At 41.4% G+C, this 26,061-nt stretch overlaps 1 protein-coding gene across 3 annotated transcripts in view; it reads left to right on the top strand.

The window, feature by feature from the left end:
* Window positions 1–26,061, top strand: part of LOC113524274 (low-density lipoprotein receptor-related protein 1B) — a 192,050-nt gene that overhangs the window by 89,630 nt on the left and 76,359 nt on the right. For all 3 annotated transcript variants that reach the window (XR_008300987.1, XM_053229489.1, XM_053229490.1), the window contains exons 27-41: window positions 1,547–1,791; window positions 4,893–5,024; window positions 7,654–7,881; window positions 8,461–8,635; window positions 11,953–12,047; window positions 12,998–13,147; window positions 18,739–18,879; window positions 19,663–19,788; window positions 19,898–20,029; window positions 21,415–21,549; window positions 21,629–21,758; window positions 22,219–22,345; window positions 22,662–22,813; window positions 23,192–23,316; window positions 25,286–25,654. Coding sequence is in view for 2 of the 3 variants with exons in the window: in XM_053229489.1 (XP_053085464.1) it covers window positions 1,547–1,791; window positions 4,893–5,024; window positions 7,654–7,881; window positions 8,461–8,635; window positions 11,953–12,047; window positions 12,998–13,147; window positions 18,739–18,879; window positions 19,663–19,788; window positions 19,898–20,029; window positions 21,415–21,549; window positions 21,629–21,758; window positions 22,219–22,345; window positions 22,662–22,813; window positions 23,192–23,316; window positions 25,286–25,654 (2,462 nt within the window). In the remaining variant the exon portion in view is untranslated. The remainder of the gene's footprint in view (window positions 1–1,546; window positions 1,792–4,892; window positions 5,025–7,653; window positions 7,882–8,460; window positions 8,636–11,952; window positions 12,048–12,997; window positions 13,148–18,738; window positions 18,880–19,662; window positions 19,789–19,897; window positions 20,030–21,414; window positions 21,550–21,628; window positions 21,759–22,218; window positions 22,346–22,661; window positions 22,814–23,191; window positions 23,317–25,285; window positions 25,655–26,061) is intronic.

The following is a 26,061-nucleotide window of genomic DNA, read 5'->3' as shown; positions in this document are numbered from 1 at the left end:
ACCATCTGTCTCTCTCTCTCTCGCTCTCTCGCTCTCTCTCTCTGTCCCTCTCTCTCTCTCTCTTGCTCTCTCTCTCAGTCCCTCTCTCTCTCTCTCTCTCTCTCTCAGTCCCTCTCTCTCTCTCTTGCTCTCTCTCTCTCTCTCTCAGTCCCTCTCTCTCTCTCTGTCTCTCTCTCCTTATGCAGAATATTGTATTCCGCTTAGAGATTTTCAGGTTTTTAAAACACAATGGATAGCCATGTCCCAGTGTGCGCTCTAAATCAGATTAATGGAGTTTAGTGAAATAGTTTCAGCTCCTTCAGCTCCCAGCGGCTCAGGGTCGACTGGTGATGATGAAATTCCTCCAACTGAGGAACAATTGAATCGATCGCTCGCTTTGTTTCGTCTCGGCTGTAATCAGATCACACACGATCTCTCTCTCTCTCTCTCTCTCTCTCTCTCTCTCTCTCTCTCTCTCTGAAGTCTAATGCTTATCAGGAATCAATGAATCTTCTCGACGTCTCTCTTACCGGCAGCTTTGAACCAGAAACCGTGTGAATATGATTCTCAGTAGTGGAAAAGATTCACCAGCAGCACAGTTTATTTCTCGTCATTCGAGCTCTGCTGCTAAATCACATCTTTTCATATCAGGCTGTATTTGACCCAGTGCTGGGAAATCGCCGGGGTTCTGATGAAACCGTATCGTATTAATCCTGTCGAGTGCAATATTATAAGAGGATCAGCTTCTGGATTATTCCTACATGGCGGTAGTTCTGTCCCCTACTGGTGGGATTAAAATGTTTTGTTTTTTAAGGTTGTGTATTTTTTTAATGCTTTATTAACTTGCCTGTGGTTTAATTAATGTCTAATGTCTGTAGCCAGTGGTTTGTGTAGACATGCTACATCAGACCGGTGCACACATGAGGTGCACTGCTATGAGGAACTTTCTTTTCATCATTCATCTAAAGCCAGTTTTACTCTGTGTGATTTCACTGCATGTTTAAGAGGATTCCTCGTCTCACTGTACGAGCTCCTGTATAATAAACTGTGCTGTGAATTCTAAAACAGACTGTGTGATAGTGTGTGTCTCAGTGTTGGGTACGATGAAGATCCTCTAACGATAGACCTGAGATTAAAGAACTGCTTTACGTTATCAATCAGCGTGATCCTGAAATCAGCTCGAGCAGAAAACGAGCTCGTATAAACACACACACTCATCATGGTGAGCTTTGAGGAGATCTTTACTGTCCATTAGCACGTTTCATGTCTGTAGCTGTGCTGTCAGTTTGCCGTCCTCCTATTGGTGGATTTTGAACGAGCTGTTGAGATTTTTATCAGAAACTTCTCACACTGACACAACTTCAACTTTGTCATCGGCTGTCAGTGGCAGTAACTCGGCTGCTGGTGAGTGCCACATCATTATGTTTTATGATTTTATGTTTGTTTTTGTCAGCGAGAGCAAAATCAGGCCCTAAAATCGTACAGTTTGAAGCCGGCTTTAGACGATCTGTGGCAAAGTGAACAGGTTCATTTATAATGATCGTGATTCCTCTTTGTTCTTTCACAGATCTGATGCTATTTATTCCTCACTCTATGATGGAACCGGTTTGATCGAGATCCTGCGTGGTCACGAGTTCCTGTCTCACCCCTTCGCCGTGTCGCTATACGGCGGGAGTGTGTTCTGGACCGACTGGAGGACAAACACACTGACAAAAGCCAGTAAATGGACCGGCGCCAACGTCACGGTGATACAAAAGACCAGCGCTCAGCCTTTCGACCTCGAGATCTTCCACCCGAGCCGCCAGCCTCAGAGTAAGACTGAAGAGTTCTGTTCTGTGTGTGAGCGTGTGTGAGTGTGTTGTCTCTGAGGTTGTAACTTTCAAGAGTTCATCTTTGTCTTTGAGAGCTGCTGTTATATCTTCAGCAATGTTTGTACCCTAAAGGGATAAAAATATACCTGTACCTTTTTCTCACTGTTGGTTAATACAGGAACCTGCACCATTACAAGGCGGGTGCTTTAGGAATAATCACGGTCATAAATCACCAGAAAATATCAAAACAAAAAGATTAAATGGAAGCTAGAGAACTGCAGCTGGAAACACGAATGACCTTGCAGGGATACTCGCCAAAGACACAAAAACAAGAATTTTCTGTAGAAAAAAAAAGTTTCATTTTGTGTAGGAGCTCTGCATTTTAACACCGGTACCAGTTATCACTCAAAAATGTATCTGATAATAAAAACATTTAAGCCTGTGTACTAGTTCTTACATAAATTGACAGTAAACCAGCAGGGCTGAACTGCTTTGCGGTTTTGTGTGTTAAAAGTTTGATACAGGGCGAGGTGGGGCAGGGTGGGACAAGGGGATAGGGCAGGGTGTGATGGGACATGGCAAGGCAGGACAGGGTGGGGCAGGACGAGAGAGGACAGGGAGTGACATGGCAGGGAGAGGCAGCTTGGGGTCTTTCTTTGGGGGTTTGCAGGGCAGGAACAACAGTGGAAACACGTCCTCGTCCTTATGGCTCAGTGCATTATGATTTAATTGAAAAATCCCTATTTTGCACGTCATCCTTCTCAACAGATCTCTCCCATCCACCTCAGTCAAACATAACTTTTGTAGAGATATTTACATAATACTTCAAACAGTTTTGTACGCATTATTTTAAAGTTATATTTAAGATATGGATGAAAACTCCTAAGACACTCGGAGTGTTATGTTTTCGCCGCGACTACTTTTAGCCAGATGCAACAGGGGCGACTCGTGTTTCTTCTTGTCCTGCTGTTTCTCATTTGACTTGCTGTACGTTATTGTTTTGGACTTGTATTTCTTCCTTGTTTCTTGTTGCCTGTACTCTAGTAGCTCTGATGGCAGGTGGAATAAAAGCAGTTGTTGATGGTGCACTCACACACACATTCTGCTCCTGGCAGGTGGTGTAGATTATGTAGAAGAACATTCCGGAAAGCTTTTAACAGGAGCCGGTTGGTGTTTGGTTCCTGTGGATTCGATGCATCGTAACATTTTGGCAGCCGAAGTCAATATAACAAAATCCTTCGTCTAATTTTCGGTCCAGGAGAAATGATCCGTACATATGGGATGGGAGTGTCGAAATGCTCTCTCACTCTCCCTCACACACACTTCCAGCTTTAGTCAATCTCCGTAATGGGATTAATGTGCTTTTTGGACAAGAATGGGTTCCAAAGTAAAGAAATAAACAGTAAGTAAACACCATGGGAAAACTCGGCCAGTCTAGGTGGAGATCATCGTATTTATTTAGGCGTCTGGGAGAAGAGTCGAGTCGCACCTTACATGAATAGTTTATTATGGGCTGGCAGAAGGGTTGGGAATGGTTGCCATGGTGCTCCTGTGTGTGTGTGAGAAATGGATTCAGTGTGTGTATCATGTGTTAAGATAGTTGTGTGGGTTTATTCACGTGCAGAGATGTCATCTTCTTGAACTAGTGCTTATAGGTACAGGGTTTTGTGTGTGTGTGTGTGTGTGTGTGTGTGTGTTCATCGTAGTCCCTGTGAGTCAGCTGTTACTATAGAAACGATAACATGTTAGAAGGTGTGCTAGAAGGTGTGCATTAATGTAAACCTGTGATCCGTCTTGCAGCAGGTTCTAGTGTCAGAGCTGCTGTTGTAGAAAATTCAGTAGCGCTACGGTACAATTTAGACAACTTATCAAATTCAGCTTCGTATCTGTAGTATTTATTCATAAAAGTACATGTATGTTTGTGCCATTGTGTGTGCGTGTGTGTTTCATAAAATGCCAATTTCTATTGGCTCAGTTTATCCTTAGCTATTATATTTTGTTTTATGAATATTTGTCTGTTCTAGTGGAGCTTCTATGTGTGTGTGTGTGTGTGTGAAGGAGAGAGAGAAAACTGGTGCATTTATTTTGCCATAAATACAATTTATATACAACGACTCTTATCTACCTCTCAAATCTTTCCCAAACTATTATGATATTTTTAAAATGAACAAAGTCAGTTCCTGATTAAGAGCAACAGAAATCCATTGAATTGAACTGTTTACGCTATCGTCAGGAGATCGTTTACGCTATCGTCAGGAGATTGAGAGTTCGAATCGTCGAATCCTGACGATGCCACAGCGTCTGAGGACCTCTGTGAGCTCGTGAACCCTGTGAGAAGACGTGAAGCAGCAGGTGGAGAAGATGCAGGCGTCTGGCTTCACGTGTCTCGGAGGAAGCACGTGTTAGCCTGCAGCCTGCCCGGGTGGTAGGTGTGGTATGATTGGGGAGAGCTGGCTGAAGACTAAAGTGAGGAGAAAATGGGGAGAAAGCAAATAAATAAATAAACAATGTCAGCTTAAATATCAGCTTTCAAGTCTTTATTAAATACGGTTTCATAAAATGTCAAAAGAACAAAGACTAGTCTGGGTTTTGTGTGTCCTATTGTTGAGCTGTCCTTCAGAATACTGAATTTCTTTTTCTTTCTCAATGTCTGCTCACGTTGTGTGTCCATCTGTTAAGTTTGGGAAAACTTTGATATTTCTTAGCTTATATAAAGTCTTTGTGGGGAACAAATGTCTCTCTTGTGTTAAAATAATAACTCTGTATTGTGGTGTTTTTAGATTAGAGTGTTTTGGTAATTTCATGGCTTATTTAACTATTTATTAAATATAGCAGCTTTATCTTCCAGCTAAACCCCAATCTGCTTTACCCAAGATTAAAAATTCCAATCAGTAGCGAGATGAATAAAAAAGGTGGCCTGTAGCCGTGTTTGGTTTAAAGCGGTGTGTTTGAAACATTAATTCTGAGACTGTGTGTTAGAGTAGAGTTTAAATAATGATCATATAATTAAATAATAAAATAATACTTGGGGTGAGAAGTGCATCACTCTTTCTTTGTTCATCCCTCTCTCTCTCTCTCTCTCTCTCTCTCTCTCTCTCTCAGCTCCTAACCCGTGTGAGAGTAATGGAGGACGAGGTCTCTGCTCTCATCTTTGTCTCATCAACTATAATGGCTCTGCTTCCTGTGCCTGTCCTTACCTGATGAAGCTTTCTCCAAACAATTATACCTGCCAAGGTTAGACACACCCCCAACCACACCTGCCACGGTGAGACACACCCCCAACCACACCTGCCACGGTGAGACACACCCCCAACCACACCTGCCACGGTGAGACACACCCCCAACCACACCTGCCAAGGTTAGACACACCCCCAACCACACCTGCCACGGTGAGACACCCCCACCCCCCAACCACACCTGCCAAGGTTAAACACACCTCCAACCAATACCTACGGAGGTGATACACACCCCAACCACACCTGATGAGGTGACACACCCCCAACCACACCTACCGTGGTGATACACACCCCAACCATACCTGATGAGGTGACACACCCACTACCAATAGCTACCAAGGTGAGGCACACCTCCAATCATTCATTCCAGGTGAGTCCTGCTTTCTTGATTATAGCTGCCTGGATGGGTGACACCCCTAATCACACCTGCTCAGGTGCTTCAGACCTCCACTCATACCTGCCAGGGCGAACCCCACATCTAGCCACACCTGTCCAAGCACTGTTGTATATGAAAGACAGTGATATGTCCATATATATGACCTTAAAGGCGTGGCTTATCTGGTCTGTGATCTGTACACACACACACACACACACACACCCCTCTTTGACCTATTTTCAAACACCGGCATTATTATTATTGTTTTTTTAATCAGAACATTGTTAGAAGTACGGCCGTGAGAATTTTTACGCCAAGGTCTGGTAGTAAACGCTTTTAAACATAAAGGAGGTAAAAGCTGTGATCTTGGAACAATTACAGTCCGTCTCAGGAGACTCCGCTGACCTAGCTAAACTCATAACACGGAGGGGAAACAGAGGTTCATTTGAATTTCCTGTTTTAAAACCTCGGGAGAATAGTGCAGAGGTCAGGAGAGGGGGAAAGCTGTAGATGACAGAATGTGAAACAGTGCAGTGACGGGAAAAGTAAAAGGTGCCGTGTGGTTCTGTGCCCAGGAACAGGTGCTGTGTTCTTCCTTCTTGCATCGTTTTTGCTTCTAGGCATAATTACTGATTTAACACAAGTGTTAATCACGGTGGTGGTGATTAATATAAACAGCTCTGATTGAAATGGAGCTCCAGATGTTTCATGTTAATTACAGAAAGCACATAGTTCTGTGCTGTAAACAGAACATGTAGGATTGTTAATCTTTTAGTAAATATGTGAAAATGTTCATACAGCTTCAAACACAACCCTTTTGGGAAGAGAAGAACCCTTAATTATCCACGGAACCAATGAAGAACCCTTTTTTTCCTCTGTGTGTGTGTGTGTGTGTGTGTGTGTGTGTGTGTGTGTGTGTGTGTGTGTGTGTGAGTGACCTGGGTAAACTTGTGGTACAAACTCTAAACTATTGCTTATTATTTTCTTCTTCATATCTAGAGCCTGTCAGTAGTTTAACACTTAGCAATGTCGGTACTTAGTACACGCTTATAAAATGCGTCTTCAAGGGTTCTTAGGCTCGTTAAAAAGGTTCTACACGGAACCCGTTCTGAAAACACTGTGATGTAGGGTTTAGTTCCTCCAGAGGCACTTAGAACCTAAATTTAAGTGTCCTAAATTTTCTAGGCGTGTTTATCTGCTAAATTAAGACAAAAACACTTTTTAAATTTATTGACCTCATCGTTCGTCTTTCATTATTGTTACTTATAAGTATTTTTTAATTTCTTTTTCACCTTGGAGTAATCTCTTTACTAAAATTCACCAAAATATGTCTTTATTCCCTAAATTTACTGTAGATATAAAAACTAAAACCCTAAAGATCGACACGCTTGAGTGGAAATGTAGATTTAGGGAGGCGATGACGTCATAGCGCGATGTTGTGTATTAGATTATTGCTGTGCGCTGTCACTGATGTGTGTAATATATGTGTCATATATTTATGGCATATTTCAGCAGAGTGACTGTGTGGAGATTTGTTTATACACTATATGAAGATTTTATCACAACATATACGTTTGATCATTGCCACTTCAAGCGTTTGCTCGTCTTTCCATTCCAGAGAGAGCTGCTTGGATTGATAGACCAGACGTCTGAGCGGAGATCGTGTCACAGCTCCAGACCCTGGAATTATAAAATCTGACAGTTCTGTGATTTTTTTTTTTTTTTTTTTTTTAAGATACTGAGCCACGAAGAATTGACCCTTGATAAATCTGATATATTTTGTGGCATTGCTTTTCTTCCTGGTTTTCCTCTTTCCTGTGTGTTATAGGTGGTTTAACAGCAGAGTGCTGAAATAAAATACAATGATAAAAGCTGGAATAAACATGAAAAGTTTTATCTCAGAAAGACCTTTCTAAATTTAAAATGATTTGAGTTTCTAAAAGTACCTCTTTCTATTAAATATAGAAATTTTTTCCCTAACATGACAAATAAATAATATAAAACAAAATTATTTATTTGTTCTATGTGAATTAAATTGCTGATGAAAAAATGAAGTTGTAGATAAATATAAAGCGATTATTATTATTTTTTTTTTAAATCTTACTGCTCTGTAAACAGACCTCATACAGAGAATTCTTTGGATAACGTATTATTAATAGAATATTTAAAATTGCTTTATGACATGCATGTTTATATTTCTGTTTCTGTGTGTGTGTGTGTGTGTGTGTGTGTGTGTTCCCTCTCTGTGAAGTTGTGAAAAGGTTTCTGCTGTATGCACGGAGATCAGAAATCCGAGGAGTCGACATCGACAATCCCTACATCAACATCATCACCGCGGTAACGGTGCCGGACATCAATGACGTCACAGCCGTGGATTACGATGCGACTGACGAGAGGATTTACTGGGCTGATGTTAAAACTCGCACAATAAAACGGGCGTCGATTAACGGGACTAAGCTTGAAGCAATCATATCTGGAGGTACAGTGTGTGTGTGTGTGTCTGTGTGTGTGTGTGTGTGTATAAAAATTATATTTATATAATATATATTAGTGCTCATTCCACACATTAATGTGCAGCTCAGTGTGTGTTACAGGAATTACAGAAATAAAACTATACTGTTGAAAAGTGAAAATTAGGATTAAAAATGTTTTTTACAGCTTTGAAACTTTGAATGTGTTAATTATCATGATTTAAAATGATGGAGTGAATAAACAAATGAAAGAAACAAAGACATGATGAAATTCTGGAAACAAAATGAATTCAAATTTACATTTTTTTTTTTAAACAGGGTCACAGTCACTAACAGAATTCTGAGGCTGGATTTTGAGGCTGGTTTCTGCTCGTGATGTGAAAAAGTAGCAGAGCTAGGAAACTGCACACATCAGACCTGTTGTAAAATTAAAAAATAAATAAATTCAACAAATTTGATGATGAATGGTGAACGAAATCTCTTCTAAAACTCCTGGAGGTTCATTCTGAGGCATCTGTCAAACCCAGAGTGTTTAGATTGCTTACTAATATAACTTCGAGATATATATTTTATTTTATTTATTTTAGATTTGCTGAATGTTCGAGGTGTATCTGTGGACTGGTTGTCCAGGAACCTGTACTGGATGAGCTCAGACGGCGACGAGACTCAAATTAACGTCGCTCGTCTAGACGGGTCGCTCAGAACCACCGTCGTCCACGGCATCGACAAGCCAAAGTGCCTGGTCCTGCATCCGGCTAAAGGGTAACGCTGAAATATAGAGATATAGAGATATAGAGAGAGGGTTTTTTATTCTGGGGCTGGTTTCTTACAGCCACAGGTCTTACACAGTTTCATTCAGAGCCAGTAAACAGATGTGAAGATAAATAAACAGAGATAAAAATGTAAAGTCTGTTTTATGGATTTATAATTTAGTTGCTGTAGCTGTTGCGTGTGATGCGTTAAGCTCTCTGATGATGATGATGATGATGATGATGATGATGATTCTGCAGTTTTGCACCAGTGTGGATTTTGGGAAAGTCACAACACTGTACACTTTCACCTTCTTTTCACACACACACAGAGCTGATGGTGTATAATGCAGTGTGAATCGCCTCATTTTTATACAGCCTTAGTTTAGAAGGAAGGTCTCATGTCGCTTGTAGTTTCTCTTGTCTATCTCTTGTGGGCGTGGCCTGTAGAAATAGTACCAGCAATATACTGTAGCTTCTAAAGCTAACGAGATAAACACGACTTAACTAACGCACCAATCAGTGTGAAAATCAGCTTCGTTCTCAGTTTAGATTAGCAAAGCGAGCTAACTGTACTAGCTACATACACTCACCAGAGACACCAACCATCTCTGCTACTTCCTCCCAAGCTTTATTTTTCATCCTAATGTCTCTGTACATGTTTAACGAGCGCTCGTAGATGACAGGAGAAGAGGAAACCACGCTTATAAGCTTCTCTTCCATTTTTGCAGGAAATAATTGCAGGTAGGAGCTAAAGTCATGAGCGGGGAACTGAGGAAACGTCGGATCGCACGCTCTGTAGGAATCGTTCCAGACGATCGGTTGGATTTGTCGCTTCTTTACAGCGTCATAACTGATTTACACAGAAGTGAGAAAATCAGTTCAGATGTCAGTGTAGATGAAATCACAGCTCTGTGTCACACGCGATCGCAGAAAATAAACAATGATCTATCGCTCTTTCACTCACTTGTGTGAACGTAGGCATCTTTTCTGCCGAGTCCTGACTGGTTTAACACAACTTTAACACGTGAAATGAAACCGTGTTTGAATTATTTACAAGTTAATTGTTTTATTTCTTATAGACAGCTTATGGAGGAAATCATACCTTAGAGTTTGATTTGGGTGACTTCAGTCTGTGCTTCAGTCTGTACTTCAGTCTGTACTTCAGTCTGTACTGTATGTGATTTTTTTTTATTATTTATGTCATTTTGGTATAAAAAAATTTGCGATACTTCACCTAGTATTAGTATCGACATCAAAATTGTGATGACGATTTTAGTAAAGCTATAACTAAAGCTAAAACTTCTATAATGCACTTCACAGAAAAGCCGGATGGATGGATGGATGGATGGATAGATGGATGGATGGATAGATAGATGGATGGATAGGCCACAGAGAAACACAGCATGTAATACGCAGACAGATCACGGTGAAGACGGCAGCATCACGTCTCCAGTCCAACAATGTTTTACAGTCACGCGTTAGAAGTTTAGTTAATTAGTGTCAGAGTTGCTGAGTGAACGCAACACATTGGTTAGAAAGCTAATCACTGAATCATGCCCTTTAATACTGTGTGTGTGTGTGTGTGTGTGTGTGTTGCATTTACTGAACTTGTCACACACATGCGGCTTATTAAGTCTGCCTCAGCACACACACTCATTAAGCAGCTCTCAATCAGCCGGTCCTGTGTGAGCGTTGATCGTTTCTGCGCTTGGCTCGTCAGTGACGAGTTTCTTGGTTTGTATAAATCCGCATGCCTGATGGGTGTAGAGAAGATTCCGCTGAGGAAACATGAGGACAACGTGTCACACTGAAAAGCAAAATCTTCACTGTGTTACGTTGCTTTACCTCCTCTGTAAAAAAAAAAAAAACAATCAGCTGGTTTTGTTTCTTTACAGAATTAAAACCCTGACGTCGTGTCAGACGTGAACGTTATTCTCTGTTGCATTTCACCCTTATCAGTGCGCTGCAGTCACGCTACACTGAAATGCAATCATTGTCCAATCACAGCCCTAAACTGTATTCTTTAAAAACAGAATTATTACTAAAAGCTGTTCAAAGCAGCGATGCTGATGTGATTAAAAGCACTTCAAGCGTTTAATGAGGAAGGACGTTCACTTCTGACACCAGGTCAGTGTTTAATCCTCAAAAAGCAAAAGCTGCTGATTGTTTCACTGAAAGCGGCGTAAGAGTGATGACACGAAGGTTTTGCTTTTCAGCGCGGCACGTTCTGGCACAGAATCTTCTTCAGAGCTGCGAAGTTCCTCACACTAGAGCTATTATATCAATATCGTGATAAATTATGAGGTCATTTTTATGTATTTATTTATTTAACCTTTAGCCAGGAAGGCACACTATTACAGAGTAACACACTTAAAAGTCAAACACACAAAAACAACCAACATTTTTCATCAGAGCTTTAAACTAGAACCATAAACTATATATTTAAACTGTATACCAATGCTGCTGTCTGCTTCAGCTTAACGAAGGCCAAGAGACCAAATCATAAAGAACACAAGAACAAATCAACCAAGAACGCTTATAAATGCAGCCTGAACAAGCGTTTTCCTAACTGCTAAATTAAACATTCCCTATTACAGTAGTAAAATCCCAACCTAACCTTCAGCTTCTTCACCAAATACACAATACGCAACACTGTAAAAGAAAGCACAGCTTACAACTCAAATACCCGAGTACTTAGAAGATGATGAGTGAAGTATCAGTACTCCTAAAGTATGAATACATACTGTAAGAAAAAAATGAAGATCTTGAAGAAGAAGAGGTCTTCTGTAAATCTTAATGTAAACGAAGAACAATGTCCAAGGTGAAGCCCTTCCGTTGCCAACCCATTACTGTTGTTCCAGATGTGCGCTCCCAGATGATAGGGTGATGGGATTATCTAGAGTCTGAGAGATGTCTGTCTTTCTGACCAGCACTGACAATCGAATACTCTTTGTTCAAGTGATGGTTCTCCATGTTTTATAACCTTTATTGTAGCGATTGTATTTTATTTATTGTTCATTTTCTGTAGTTCTAGCTAGTGACTTTAATCTGTGTTGTACTTGATGTGCAGTGATTTATAACGTGTAGCAAGTGTCAGATCTGTCGTTTTAAAAGTGACATTTATTTCTTAGTGCTTCACTGTTACTGTTGCACACAATATACAACATTACACTGGAAGTGCTGCATGAACTTTAGCTCTAATTTAACCTGAATACACTAGATTTATCTCACAAACTATTACTGTGACAAGAATAAACACAACCCTGTTCTCGGATGTGTTTCTGTAATCACAGCTGTCACACAGTGTGTGTTGTGGTGGTTTTGCAGGAAAATGTACTGGACGGATGCAAACACCATAAACGTGGCCAACATGGACGGCAGCAACAGCAAGATCCTGCATCAGAACCAGAAGGAGCCAGTCGGTAAAAGTCGTTCTTCCCTGTAATGATCGCTGTAGCGAGTTTATTTGGATCATTCCGGTTATCTTAGTTATTCAGGGACTCGATCAAAGCACAGTTTGGCAAGATGACTGAAGATGAATGCATATTCATGAAGCAGTTAATCAGGTAAAGGTCAAAACTAGTGAGAGTGTGGAACATGTCAGCTCTAACTGAACCTGAACACTATCTGCATCATCATGAGCCAAATTTAATTCACCGAAAATGAATCACAACTCTAATGCTTTTGGATACAATAACGCTGATTACGTGCGCCTTACTCCCCTTTATAACTGCTATTTTTCATTTATTTATTTGCCAAAACGTCGAAATGAATACAGGAAGGGAATTTTCCAGTCCTAATGACTTTTCAAGATGAATAAATCTGAGCAGTCGTTGCTGAATAACACAAACAGACAAAAGTGTGCTGTGTCTTTTATCTGAATGCTTCTGAAACTCAGATTTACAGAGAGCACCGAGCATGCACGTGATGTAGCGCTCTTAACAGAGCCGTCACTGCACACTGGAACTCTTCACACACACTCTTAAATACTGAAGACACATCACTGACGTTACACTCGTCCGCCATGTTTACAAAACTCCCCCTCCTCCCTCACGCAAGGATTTGTGGGTAATATCCCACAAAGCTACTGGAAATAGTCGAGCATCCGGTACCTCTGGGATCCTCATTTCAACATGCTACGATTTGGGACGTGTCTAATCTCGGATACTATTTAGATCGGATAGTAGGTGAATTGGGACGCAGCATGTGTTTAGGAAGTTCACTAAAATACTATCAGCACACGGTCACTCTGACTTCCTGTTTCAAAAGGAAATAGGAAATCATAGCACAAAGCTGATCATAGGGACATTAATCACTAAAACACTTTTACACGTTTAAGTTTTGCTGTACGTGTTTGTGTTTTGCGTTGCAGGTCTGTCTATAGACTTCTCCTCTAGCAAACTCTACTGGATCAACTCAGGAAACGGGACCATTAATAGATGTAGCCTGGATGGGAGTGGCCTGGAGGTGATTGACAGCTTAAAGAAGGAGCTGATGAAGGCGACAGCACTAGCGGTTATGGGTAAGGTTCAGGAATACAGCAGTATAGTGTGTTCTGATTGGCTGAAAGCCTCCAATATGAAACCAATAAATCATCCCTTACAATCTTTCTGTCATTTTTAATAAATAAATAAATAAATACGAGGTCCGGGTTCTGAGGCTTCTACTTTTTATTTTTATTCCCTCGTTCTTGCACAGCGGTCTAAAACAAACGAGTAGTGTCTGGAGTTGAAGAGTATGAAGATGTCCATATGGTTTCTTATCAAACAGACTGCACATGTCGAGAAACGAAGCTTTCTGTCTATTTATTAGCTCAGAAATCCGATCTGATGAAGTACACACCGCAGTGCTGCAGCTGTATCGTGACTTCAGAGCGTATTGATTACGAACACTGATCGAGTGCTCGTTAACTTCCTGACACAGCTGTGCTTTTACAGTACGTGTTAAATAATAAGCAAGCACACACACACACACACACACACACACACACACTCCACATCCGCAGCGTCCTCTGGGACTCTCACACACTCCTGACAGAACGTGGGTGAAGTCACGCACAGATGGAGTTAGAGGGATGAAATAGAATCTGCACAAGCTCTTTACGTTCTGAGTATTGCTCCAGTTTACACTCCAGTTTATTACCAGCTTTATCCGAGTGTGTTTGCTGTCATGAAAATGAGGAAGCAATGCCTTCTGGGTAAATTACAATCACTTTCTCAGAGCGTTTTCACATCTTTTCTGAATTACGGTGGTTTCGACACGACGACGCGGAGCTTGTACTCTGAACTGTTTCTTTTTTTTTTTTTTTTTGGCTAATTGTTTCCATGGCAACTATTTTGAGTCAAAATATCAAAGTACTTTGCATAGAAGATAAAAAAAATAGACAAATAGTAAAATGCTAAACAATATGTATAAGGACAATATGTAGAAGAAATTATTACTAAAATATAACTATAAAATATATATATAATTTTTGTAAATAAAAGCAAAATAAAGAAACACAGTGAGCATAAATGGTAAAAGATGTTGGTACAGCAGATAATAAATAACATTTATAGATATTAATAATCCACAACCTCCAACCTCTTTTAAAAGTACGATTGTGTAAATGTTGCTTTGGTGTAACTGAACTAAAATTCCCGACAGATTTACAAAAATTTTGCGCATGTTGATAAACACTGATCACGTGCAGCTTTACTGAGCGTATTCATGGAACATTAACGTTTAGCCACGCCCTTAAAACCCCACAAGCTTACAGAGAGCTGAAAACGAGTAAACTGTGCGGCGTGCACTAAATCTTCCAGTAATGCAGCTCAGCCACTGCAGCGTGTCGGCTAGCACAGACACACACTCGCGCTCATACAGCTAGTCTTATTTCTCTCAGTTTATGGATGTTCTGATTTGGTCATGTTCATGAAACGAGTGAGTTTCACAAACTGTTTATTTTTAAATCCTTTATTAAAAAACGAGCATCTTTTCATTAGCGCAATTCTAACATGATGTGAACACTACAGCTTTCTGAAGAGTTTAGCATTTGAGGATGTAAAGACTGATCCTGGATCAGCGCTGTGGCTGGTGGAGGTGTGGAAGAGGTGTGGAAGAGGTGCAGCGTTTTCGCTCAGACGCTGGTTTCAGCGCTGCACCACTGACCGAGCGAGCGAGCGGCTTCTCACACAACACATATTTCATTGTTTTGTGGATTGACGCTAATCACTGCTGGAGCGCAGCAGCTGTTCCTGGTGATGGAGATCATCAGCTAAGGACACCTGGCTTGACTCGCAGCATCTGGTGCAGTGAAATTAAATTACCCTTCCTCCTACGTCCCTCACCTCCTCCTCTATATATAACCCAGTGCTGCAGCTGGAGGAAGTGAAGCACAGCTGAGGTTCTTTACCTCCTTTACATACAAAGTCATCCTTAATCCTTAATCTCATCCTCCTCCAGAGTTCACTTCCTGTTCCATCGATCCAGACCGTCTCTTCATCTCGACCACAATCAGTACAATCATAATCGACGCTTATAGCTTACATCACTGCTGAATTCTGCATTCTGATTGGTCAGAAGGTGTTGATTAATTTTCTCTGATAGTAGTGCAGCTGCAAATCACAGGTTTGTTTATAATTAATGCTCTCATTCTAATACATTATTGTTTCTATAGCAACAGGTCATTCACAGGAAGTAGTTTTCTGTAGGATGTTTATCATTTCTGAGAAGGAGTCTCCAGTGTCAGTGCTTTGTAACAGTCAGAGGTAAAGCTGTAACTTTAAGTTTTCCGACAGAGGAGTTTACGCTTCTTTGCAGTTTCTCAGTAACATGTGGAACAAGCTGCGTTTTTTTTTTTTTGTCTTATTAATGTTAAGAGAGAGAATAAAGAGAGGCTGGTGAGGGAACGAGTGTTTATAGCTGCTATAACGTAAGTGACAACAGGAACTAACTCGTTTCACCAGCATTAAATGTGACTATAAACAGATAAAAAGTGAAGTGAAGTGACTTGTGGCCAAGTGTGGTGACCCGTACTCAGAATTTGTGCTCTGCATTTAACCCATCCAAGTGCACACACACACACACACACACACACACACACACACACACACACACACACACACACACACACCCGGAGCAGCGGGCAGTCTTTTTTTGCTGCGGCGCCCGGGGAGCAGTTGGGGGTTCAGTGCAATCCCTGCTGGACCCGAGACTCAAACCCACGACCTTCAGGTTCACCTTCGGGTTACAAGGCTGAGTCTCTATCCATTAGGCCACGACTGTCCCACTAAAATATATGACGTTTAATTTAAAAAAAGTAACAGACGTTAAATTATGCCATTGAAATGTTTTTTGTTTGCGATTTATCTCAACACTTTGTTTCGTTTTTTTTTTTATTTTATTATTTTTTTTAAATGATTTAAATGATACGCCACGTGTATTAAAGAACTAGAGACAAGCTCTTAAAGTATCGTGGTAGAGAAATTATTTTTGGGTGGCTTCGACCCCATCATTAGGTTCATACGGTTAGTTATTGAGGCCAGGGCCACTGAGAGCAGCTCCGCCTTTCCTGAGTTTCGCTCGAATAATTCAGGGTTAAGTGTCTCACCTGAGGGCACAAAGCTCTCCGATTGAGGACAGTCTCTGACACAAGGTCACTTTCTCTCTCTCTCTCTCTCTCTCTCTCTCTCTCTCTCATTGTAATTAGCTGTAAGCATCAAGCCATTCCATTTCTTTTCTTTTCAGGATAGATGAAGACAGATGTGCGTCAGATCACCCTTTCTCATTTCTCTTAACTCATCAGGCCACAATTAAATAAAAAAAACAAAAACTCCTCGTCCTCAAACAGTCCGTAAACTGCTTTGATTCCAGGAAGGTTCGTTTCTCGCATGCTGCATTATCATGTTCATACGAAGCTCATTTTGATGTCTGACTTCATTCTCGCTCCTGCTCTACACTCCCCTCGGCTCTTCATAATCACGCTTTTTTAGGAGACTTTAATCTGTTAAGGAAAATCCAAACGGTCCGTCTGTGTGATGGTATCAGACAGGGTGGAATTAATGAAGCATGTGTGCTGTCTTTTCCTCCTCCTCTCTCTCTCTCTCTCTCTCTCTCTCTCTCTCTCTCGGGCACACACTGCTTATGCTCCTCATTTAAGATGATTTGGCTTGCTGTCAGTGTAAGCAGCTTCTCATTAAAGGCGTTGGTGACACGGATCCTGAACAGCGATATTACTGTGGTGTTCAGAATGTGATATGAACACTAATACACTACCATCTGATCACTTTTAGCTTGTTATTGCCACCTTAGATCATGTTCACTGCTGCGTTGATGGATAGTTTTCCGTTTACGTGCGTCAGTGCAGATTTCAGAAAGTGTGGTAGAAACAAATTGTTTGAAATAATTGCAGTGTGTGTCGTGAAGCACACAGCAGTTCATAATAGTGTGTATTTTGTAATATAACAGTACATTTTCAATATATTACTGATTTATTAGTCACTGAAACCAGGACCAGAACTTGTTCACTTCTCATAAACAGACAAATACAATATCAGTCATGAGTGTAACAGGAGAGAAACTGCAGGGAGAAAATAAAATACAAGGTCATTTAGGGGGAAAAAACACTATTGATTAAACAGTCATTTTACCAATTACTTGTCTAATGTGTCTCATAAAAATCGTGAAATGTTTTTATATAGCTGATATTTTAGCTGCTGATCTGCTGCTCGAAGTGTTGAACACGCCTGCGCTTGCTGGTTCAGGAGAGCAAACGGCGTATTTAATCACTTTCTAATTATCTTTATCTTTAGAAGTATTTCTAAAGCGTTCGATTTGCTATTTCACTGTAGGCCCATCTCATCCTTTTTTGTACTCTTATGTCTGAAAGTGTTTTTTGTTTTTTTTTTGTTTTTTTGTGTGTGTATGAGACTATTTTCAGATGAAAGTTTGCGGCGGCTCTTTAATAAAAATCATTAACTGATGTAAGCGAGATGCTTGTCTAATGTTAGCTCAGTGGAACGCGTACTGATTTTATTTCATGTTGTTGAACTCAAAACTTTCTCCATTTACGGTGACTGGAAGTGAGGATGCTGCAATCAGCGCATGTTTCAAGTGGGAAAATCGGGTCGAGGCGAGAGCACCAGCTGAAACGTTACTACTGTGAGATGGGGGAAGGGGGCGGGGCTTCCAGGTGGTCAGTTCATACGGGAGAGTTCGAAACACCCACATGTTCCAGATTGACATGTCGAGATCTGCTATTTTTATTGGGGGGAAAAAGAAGACTGATCTTTTGGTGTATTTTTGAGAGAGAACTTATAGCAGTGTTCTCTCTCCCCCCCCTTCCCCCACTCTCTCTCCCCCCCCCCTCTCTCTCTCTCTCTCTCCCCCTCTCTCTCTCTCCTCTGTATTTCCTTGATATCTGATTGTTGTACACATTGTTTTAATATTAATATCTAATTAACCTCATTTGCTCAGCCTTTTCTCCTGAGTAACTGAACAAGGACAGAGACTATGATTATACATCATTAAGTTATTTCTTTTTTTCTTTCAATTTTGCATGTCAGCAATGTCAAAGAAAAAACTTTCACAATCGTAGCACAAAAAAAGGATTGAATTGTAAATGAGGAGTGGATAGAGGTGTGTTCCTCAGGGAATCGGGATAGAGGTGCGTTCCTCAGGGAATCGGGATAGAGGTGCGTTCCTCAGGGAATCGGGATAGAGGTGCGTTCCTCAGGGAATCGGGATAGAGGTGCGTTCCTCAGGGAATCCGGATAGAGGTGCTTTGTGAATCTTCCATAGAACCATAGGTCCTTCTGAGAAAACCGGGGTAGTGGGGGTATTCCGGGCTCAATATGGTTGCGGGGGTATTAAAAGAAATATTATTTGGGGTATTCCTAAGGTATTCTTGAGAAATGGGGGTACTTGTGGTAGCCCTGAGAGAAGGAGGTGGTGGGGGTATTATCGAGAGCATCGGGGTAATGAACATGGGTACCAGCGATACTCTGGATAGAACAGGGTAGAGTTACACTATGGTGGGTGGAAAAACTTTACTTATTATTGTTCAATATTTGAAATTATGTGTTTATTTGGGTTTTATGACTCGTGTCTTTACGTTTGTATTTTTGTGATCAGGAAGTAAATTGTGGTGGGCGGATGACGTTTTGGCTCAGATCGGCACGATAAGAAAGAAGGACGGACAGAACATGGCGGTTCTGCGGATCAAAACCTCAGGAGTGGTTCAGATCAGAGTTTACGACAAAGATGGCCAAAAAGGTAAAGTGAACACGTCTGAGCACGTCTTCTGTCAGGAGGATCTGCATTAAACTTGGTGAAGAGCAGTGAGGCTGGACTTGGAGGCTTGTGGTGGCTAAACACCTCACTAACACACATCTGTGTTCATATAAAATCTAAAATATAGCCACCTACCTTCTAATGAGGCTTATTACCAACTTATCACCTCATATGATGGAAGCCGATCCACGTTATTTCCATTATTCTCAACTGCGGGGAACGACAGCCTTTTTTTTCTTTTTTTAAAAGTAGTTTCAGAGGTTAAACGCTGCCCGTTCCCATTCTTTAGCGAGCCGCTGCTGCTCCTAAGATTCATCAATAACCAAGACAGGTTCATTAGCTACACTAGCCCTGATCCTTTTAATGCTACATTAAGATAAAAAATGACAATTAAGTAGTTTTTAAGGTAAATGTTTCTTTTTGCTAGTCCGTCAGATTTGTGCAAAGTAGTCAGTGCCATTAATCTCAGTGACACAGAACACAGGGGAGTAAAAGGATTCGCTCATTACTCTACTTCAGACGGAATAACTGGGTGTCTCTGTCAAGGAACGATGTGGATCTGCTTCCTTTTTTATGCTTAAGTAAGTGTGTGTGTGTGTGTGTGTGTGTGTGTGTGTGTAAGATCTCTGTTTAATGGCCTCCTGGGTTTTCAAGTCTCATGTAATGCACCACTGAACAAAAGTGGAAAATTAATTGGCTGGATTTAGGCTCAAATCACAGTGACACCGTGTGTGTGTGTGTGTGTGTTCTGTGTTGCGTTCTCAGGTAAAAATGTGTGTGTGCTGAATAACGGCGGATGTTCTCAGCTCTGCCTGCCCACCTCAGAACACACTCGTACCTGCTTGTGTACGACAGGTTACAGTCTCGCGGCGGATCGCTCCACCTGCCGAGGTAAACCCAGCACTGCAGACTAAAGTTATCTGTTCAATTCAAACAAAAAAAACCTCTTCTAGCTATTTAATTCCACCAAACTGGGGTTCGATTCTTGTCCCGTTCACAGGAGTGGAATCATTCCTAATTTATTCCTCTCATGATGGGATCCGGGGCGTGTCCTTGGACCCCAGTGATCATTCAGACACGTTAATTCCCATATCGGGAACGCTGTTAGCGGCCGGCCTGGACTTCCACGCTGGTGAGGAACTTCTCTAACCCTAACTTTATTACAACCAACTCGCTCAGCAGTGAAATTAATGCTCACTGAGTCATTCAGAGGGAATTCTAATTTCATTCTTATTGCGTGTCATTAATCTAAAACGGCGGAGGAGGAGATTAAAATCTATATCGCGGTGTGATAGTGAGAGGGTTCAGTTATTCCGTAAGATAAAAATTAACAGAATTACATTTATATCCACTCTCATTGTTTTAAAAGAGCTTTATAAATTAGATTTACTTCCATACCATGGCTACAAAAATAGTCTAAATAATCTACAATAACTCTAATCTGTCAATCGAAAAACAGACAACCGAATAAATAAAGAATATCTTCTCAATAATCAGTACTTTTTCCAGTACTCAATTCTGATTGGCTCGCATCTAAATAGGGCGGGGCAATATGGCAAAAATATCATATCACGATTCTCAAGCACATTTCTGTAACACGATATGCAGATTTCCCCACAAACTGCCACAAGAGTAGTGTTTGATAATTTACTTTGTAAAATGTCTACATTCTTTAAAAAAAAAAAAAGTAAAAATATATATTTAATACTTAAAAGGAGAAAATTATTTAAAATCTGCAAAAAAAAACTTAGATTGTACAATTTTAAAGATTAAGTGGAAATTTGATCAGCTGCTCCCAGACGGTCACTCAGCTCTACCTCTAACAGGAGTCACGTCTCCGGATGCTGACCGTGTTGAAACGTAACCATGACAACAGTGACGAATAACACTTTGGACTTGTCAGAATGAAAATGATGACAAAGTGAAACTTTATAAGTGGGCTTGGTGTTCATCAGAAAATGCAAAGATTAGCTTGTATTTTATTTTTTAGATTTTTGTGTACTTATTTATTTGGTGTGTGTGTGTGTGTGTGTGTGTGTGTGTGTGAAGTACAGTGCAGTCCGAGAGGAATACATTTCCACCTACTGTGATGTTTTCTTTTTTAAAATGACTAAAATATGATATTTCAAAAAAGCAGCATGATGTCCTTCAAAATCACTTTCCCCAAAATAGACTCTGTATTTTGTTTTCTATTTTTTTGTGGAGTGTTGCATCCCGCTTTGTGAAAAGAGAGCAAAACTAAACTGTACTAAAAGTTGTGAAAGTAAAAAAACATTTAGACTTTTCAGATGATTCACATTTTGAACATTTATCTTTTTTCTTTCTACAGTATTTGAAACTGTAGGAAACTGCACACGCTTCTTTAATAATGTTCTGAGATTTACAGTTGACTTTATAATCATGCACTATTATGCTTATTAAAAAGTTAATCCTTTATAATTACTTGCGTGTTAAAAATATATTTTCTTTAAAGCTATAATGAATAGTTTCTGTGGTTTAATGTGGATTGTTTATTAGGAAATGACACGTTGTACTGGTCTGACCTGGGATCCAATAAAATCTCCCGAGCTGCTCGAGATCAGACGTGGAGGGAGGACGTGATAAACACCGGCATCGTCCGAGCCGAGGGAGTCGCAGTGGACTGGATCACAGGTACGGTATATGTGGATGGATGGATGGAGTGATGGTGTGATGGATGGATTAACTGAAGCTGTTCATCTCGTTGCTTTAGGGAACGTTTACTGGACGGATCACGGCTCTGATCTTATCGAGGTGTCTCGGCTGAACACTGTGTATCGGGCCGTGATCGTCTCTGAAGGACTCGATCAGCCTCGAGCCATCGCCGTGCAGCCGCTGGAAGGGTGTGTGCTGGTGTCGTGTGTGACAACGTTAACCACTAAATTACTTCATAATCCACAAACTATTGTGAACTTCTGAGCAGTAAACATACAGCCGTGTCCGAAAGAGTTTCTATCTGCTGCAGTGAGCTGGTTTTACTCTCTCACTTATTCGACAGGAATATTAATCTCATCACCACCACGCTCACACTTCACTGCCTTCCTGTTCACTTAAAGATGACATGCAGTGTAGATACAGTCACACAGGAAATCCACAGGACAGCTACAAATCATAGATAAATCAGGATCAACTCAGCATCTTGCTTAAAATAATAACTCATCGTAATTTGTGATTTTATTCTTTCTTTTAGAATCACACAGCTGCGAGAGTGTGTGTGTGTGTGTGTGTGTGTGTGTGTGTGTGTGAGGGAACCAGTGTTTTCAGGAGCATGTTCTTTACCCTCGTTATGTTTTTCTGGTTCAGCTTCCTGGTTTGGACAGAATCGGGACAGTCCCCTAAAATCAGCAGATCTCGCCTGGATGGATCGGAGCGGACGCTCCTCGTTAACTCTGAGCTAATCTGGCCGAGCGGCGTCGCCATAGACTATCAGGTTTGCTCCTTTTACTACTGACTGCTCACCTAGAGATCAAGTGTGAGAGAGTGCTTCCAGGTCAAAGGTCGCAGTCTTGGTTGAAAAAACAAAATAAACCAGCAGATAGGCTGATGATGATTGAGGAGTAGATGAGGACAGGATTCCGGTCCCGTCTCAGACCTGCGGTTTTTACTCCCATCTCCACGAGCAGGACTGGAAGGTTTCAGTCTCTCTGCAGAATGTAGCTGTAGTTCTCTAAAACTGTTGTCTTCGTAACACATCCGACTCTCGCCTTAACACTAACCCAGCTGAAGTTTTTGAAATTGTTTTTTAGGAAAATAAATTATACTGGTGCGACGCGCATACACACAGGATCGAGAGAATCAACCTGGACAGCGGCAAGGAGCGAGAGATTATTCTGAAAGACAGCAGTGCTGATCTTTTTTCCATCGCTGTGTACGGATCTTACCTCTACTGGTCTGACAGGTAATTTATTTCCCCATAAACCAGACAAACTTTTCATACAGCAGCCTGAAAAAACACTCCGAACACTTTAAGATGGATATATAGATACAATAGAATAATTTAAGATGGAGATATAGATATAAATGATATAAATATAAGGGTGCACATACTTTTCCCAGCCAGGACTGTAATCAGTGTGTTTATGAAAAACCATTAAGTACAGTTGGTTTTATTATTTTAAACAGATTGTGTTTGGATGAAAATAAGCACTTTTTATAGATAATTATTGCAGAAATCCAGACGACCCTTTTCTTGTAACAGAAGTAAGGGATGAAGTTGGTATTGGACTCGGAGTGTGTCCGTGTTCTTTTCACTGTTCTGTTCACTGATGTTTCTCAGGTCCTACTCTAACGGCTCGATTCGACGCGGCTCTAAAAACGATGCCTCGAACGCCGTGACGCTGCGGAGCAGTCTGGGGAAAAGCCTGAGAGATGTGAAGGTGTTCAACCGGCAGCGGGAGAAAGGTTCAGCTTTTACCAAACATACGCATCCACATCCGGAATATTCCACTTCCAACATGTAGTGATTCTGAAAACTTCCCGTGTGCGGCCGAGCGGAGAGACTCGGGGTGTAATGAACATCAGCCTGAGGCGGGTAGAGAATTATTTATTAGGTCTTATCCGGGATTCAAGGTCAGACCACCAGCAGAAGATTTAATCCATAATCAGTTTCTGAAAAACTGACAGCTCACAGTAAACTGAATAAATCACTAAAAACTCAAACAGGGAAACTAGTAAGCAAGAAAACTAACCGTGTGAACACTGGGGGAAATGAGAAGGCTAGGAAAGTGGAATTAGAAGAACTGGAAGGAGCTAGAAATCCACAATCCACTGAGGGAATCAGAAAGCAGAAGAACTAAAAACTAACATCAGGAAGCTAGATAACTATAACTAATATAACCAGGGAAGCAGGAAATTATAACCAGGGAGCTAGAAGAAACTAGTAAACCAGAAAACTAGTGAACTAGAGGATTTCAAAAGCTTGACATTGACACTGGGTAACTATAACTAGGGAGCTCGATAAACTGGAGTGCTAGGAATCCAGGCAGCTGGTAAAGTATACCTAGAAAACTAGAATTGTGAGAGTTAGTAAACTAGGGAAAATGGGAACGCTTAGGAAAGTAGAATTAGTTGAACTTGCTGAGAGAACTAGAAGAAGGAGAGTTAGAAATCCACAACTAGAGAAATGAGAAAGCAGAAGTAAGAGTAGAAAATAAAAAATAGTTAGAGATCAATAACTTCAGAGCTTGGAAAATTAGGAAACTGGGGTGAGCAAGAAGGACTAGAGAGTAACTAGTGAGCTAGGTTACTGAGAATAGGGAGCTAGGAGGCCTGAGACTAGCGAGCTGTGGGAGAACACAGAGGAGAATTAAGGAGGTAGAAAACTAGAACCGGGAAGCTCGGTGTAAAAAGAAGGACCTAAGAGAATTAGGGAAACTGAGATGTAAATAGGGAGCAATGAGGAAAAGGGACATTAAAAAACTAGCATACAGAGGGAGCTATAGGAAACGAGAACTAGGAGAACTAGGAAGTAACACCTGTCAGTATCGGGTATTAGTGTTTAAGAGACACTAGTGTGTGTGTGTGTGTGTGTGTGTGTGTGTGTGTGTGTGTGTGTGTGTGTACAGAATGTTCGGAAGAGTCTCTTTCTTTAAAAGCGACCACAACCACCCTCATTTATCAAGCATAAGAAACGAGTGTTAAAAATATTAGACACTGTGCTCAGGTGGGACTTCACAGGGTGTACAGTAGCGAGGGAAAACACACACACACGCACACACACACACACACACACACACGCGCACACACACGCACGCGCGCGCGCACAGGGTGATTAATGATCACACTCTCACACTCATTTCCTTCTGCTTAGCAGATTAAAAAACCCCTGATGATGTAATCCGTGGTCTGTGCTCAATCATCTAATTGAGACTCGCTGTGTTTGATCAGGAAATAAAAATGCGCTGAGCGTGAAAAGCTGCGATTAGTTTACAGCAGAGACTCGGAATAAACTGCAGAGCAGATTCTGTGCTGGACAGAAAGGCCATTGGATAGTGATTGCGTTTCAGTGTGACATGACTGCAGCACGGTGATGAAAATCAAATGCAGCGCAGCAGGAAATGATCCACTTCTGACACCACGTCAGGGATTAGTTCATTAAAAAAGGAAAAATAACCAGCTTTTCACTGAAGAGGTAAAGCGATGCAAGAGGAGCGCTGTTTGTGTATTGCATTTCCTGTTTCTCCGCCGGTGTGATTGCTTTTCTGTCTGACACGGAATCTTCTCCAGAATAAACAGCTGGTGATTAACCGTACAGCAGTCCAGTTAGACTCCTGTTTCTTTTTACATTACAATCCAACAGAATGCATTTCTTACAGTGTTCGCTCTGTGTGTGTGTGTGTGTGTGTGTGTGTGTGTGTGTGTTCTCTCACAGGTGTGAATGAGTGTGGCCACAGTAACGGAGGCTGTGAGCAGCTCTGTTTCTACCTGGGGCGTAACAGGAAGTCGTGCTCCTGCGCTCAGGGTTACTTGGCGCCAGACGGCGTGTCGTGTCGTGTGTATGAAGTTTACCTGCTGTATTCCGAGAGAACGGCGTTGAGGAGCGTTCACATCTCAGACCTGGGAAATCAAACGCACGACGCACCCGTCCCGTCGTACCAGCACCCCGAGTATTTCAAAAACATCATCGCTCTGGCCTTCGATTACCGACAGCCGAGAAACCGCATCTTCTTCAGCGACGGCCATTACGGCAACATACAAGTGATTAATGACGACTGGACGGGACGACGCGTGCTCGCCGAGAGTGAGTAACACTACTGCGCGTTTAAATCAGACTTCCTTTTCCTCAAAGTCAGTGTGTGTATTCTGTGAGGTAAAGTTCCTGATGAAACGTTAAGGCTGTGAAGAGGCAAAGGAACACTAGCAGCTTCTCCAACACCTCTAGTGCTAGCTATAATCTTTTTCTGGTATCTTCTAGCAATACCCATGTCCCCCCTGTGACATCAGAGCCACACACAGCCCATAACTTCTCATGGGAATGATGCAGGAAAATACATCACCGACTGATAAAGCCGTGTCTGGTGCCGTGTCTGGTGCCGTGTCTGGTGCCGTGTCTGGTGCCGTGTCTAGTGCCGTGTCTGGTGCCGTGTCTGGTGCCGTGTCTGGTGCCGTGTCTAGTGCCGTGTCTGGTGCCGTGTCTCGTGCCGTGTC

This window comes from Pangasianodon hypophthalmus, chromosome 25 (genome assembly GCF_027358585.1).
Source record: "Pangasianodon hypophthalmus isolate fPanHyp1 chromosome 25, fPanHyp1.pri, whole genome shotgun sequence".
Classification (NCBI taxonomy): domain Eukaryota; kingdom Metazoa; phylum Chordata; class Actinopteri; order Siluriformes; family Pangasiidae; genus Pangasianodon; species Pangasianodon hypophthalmus.
This window is presented reverse-complemented; position numbering and strand designations above follow the sequence as displayed.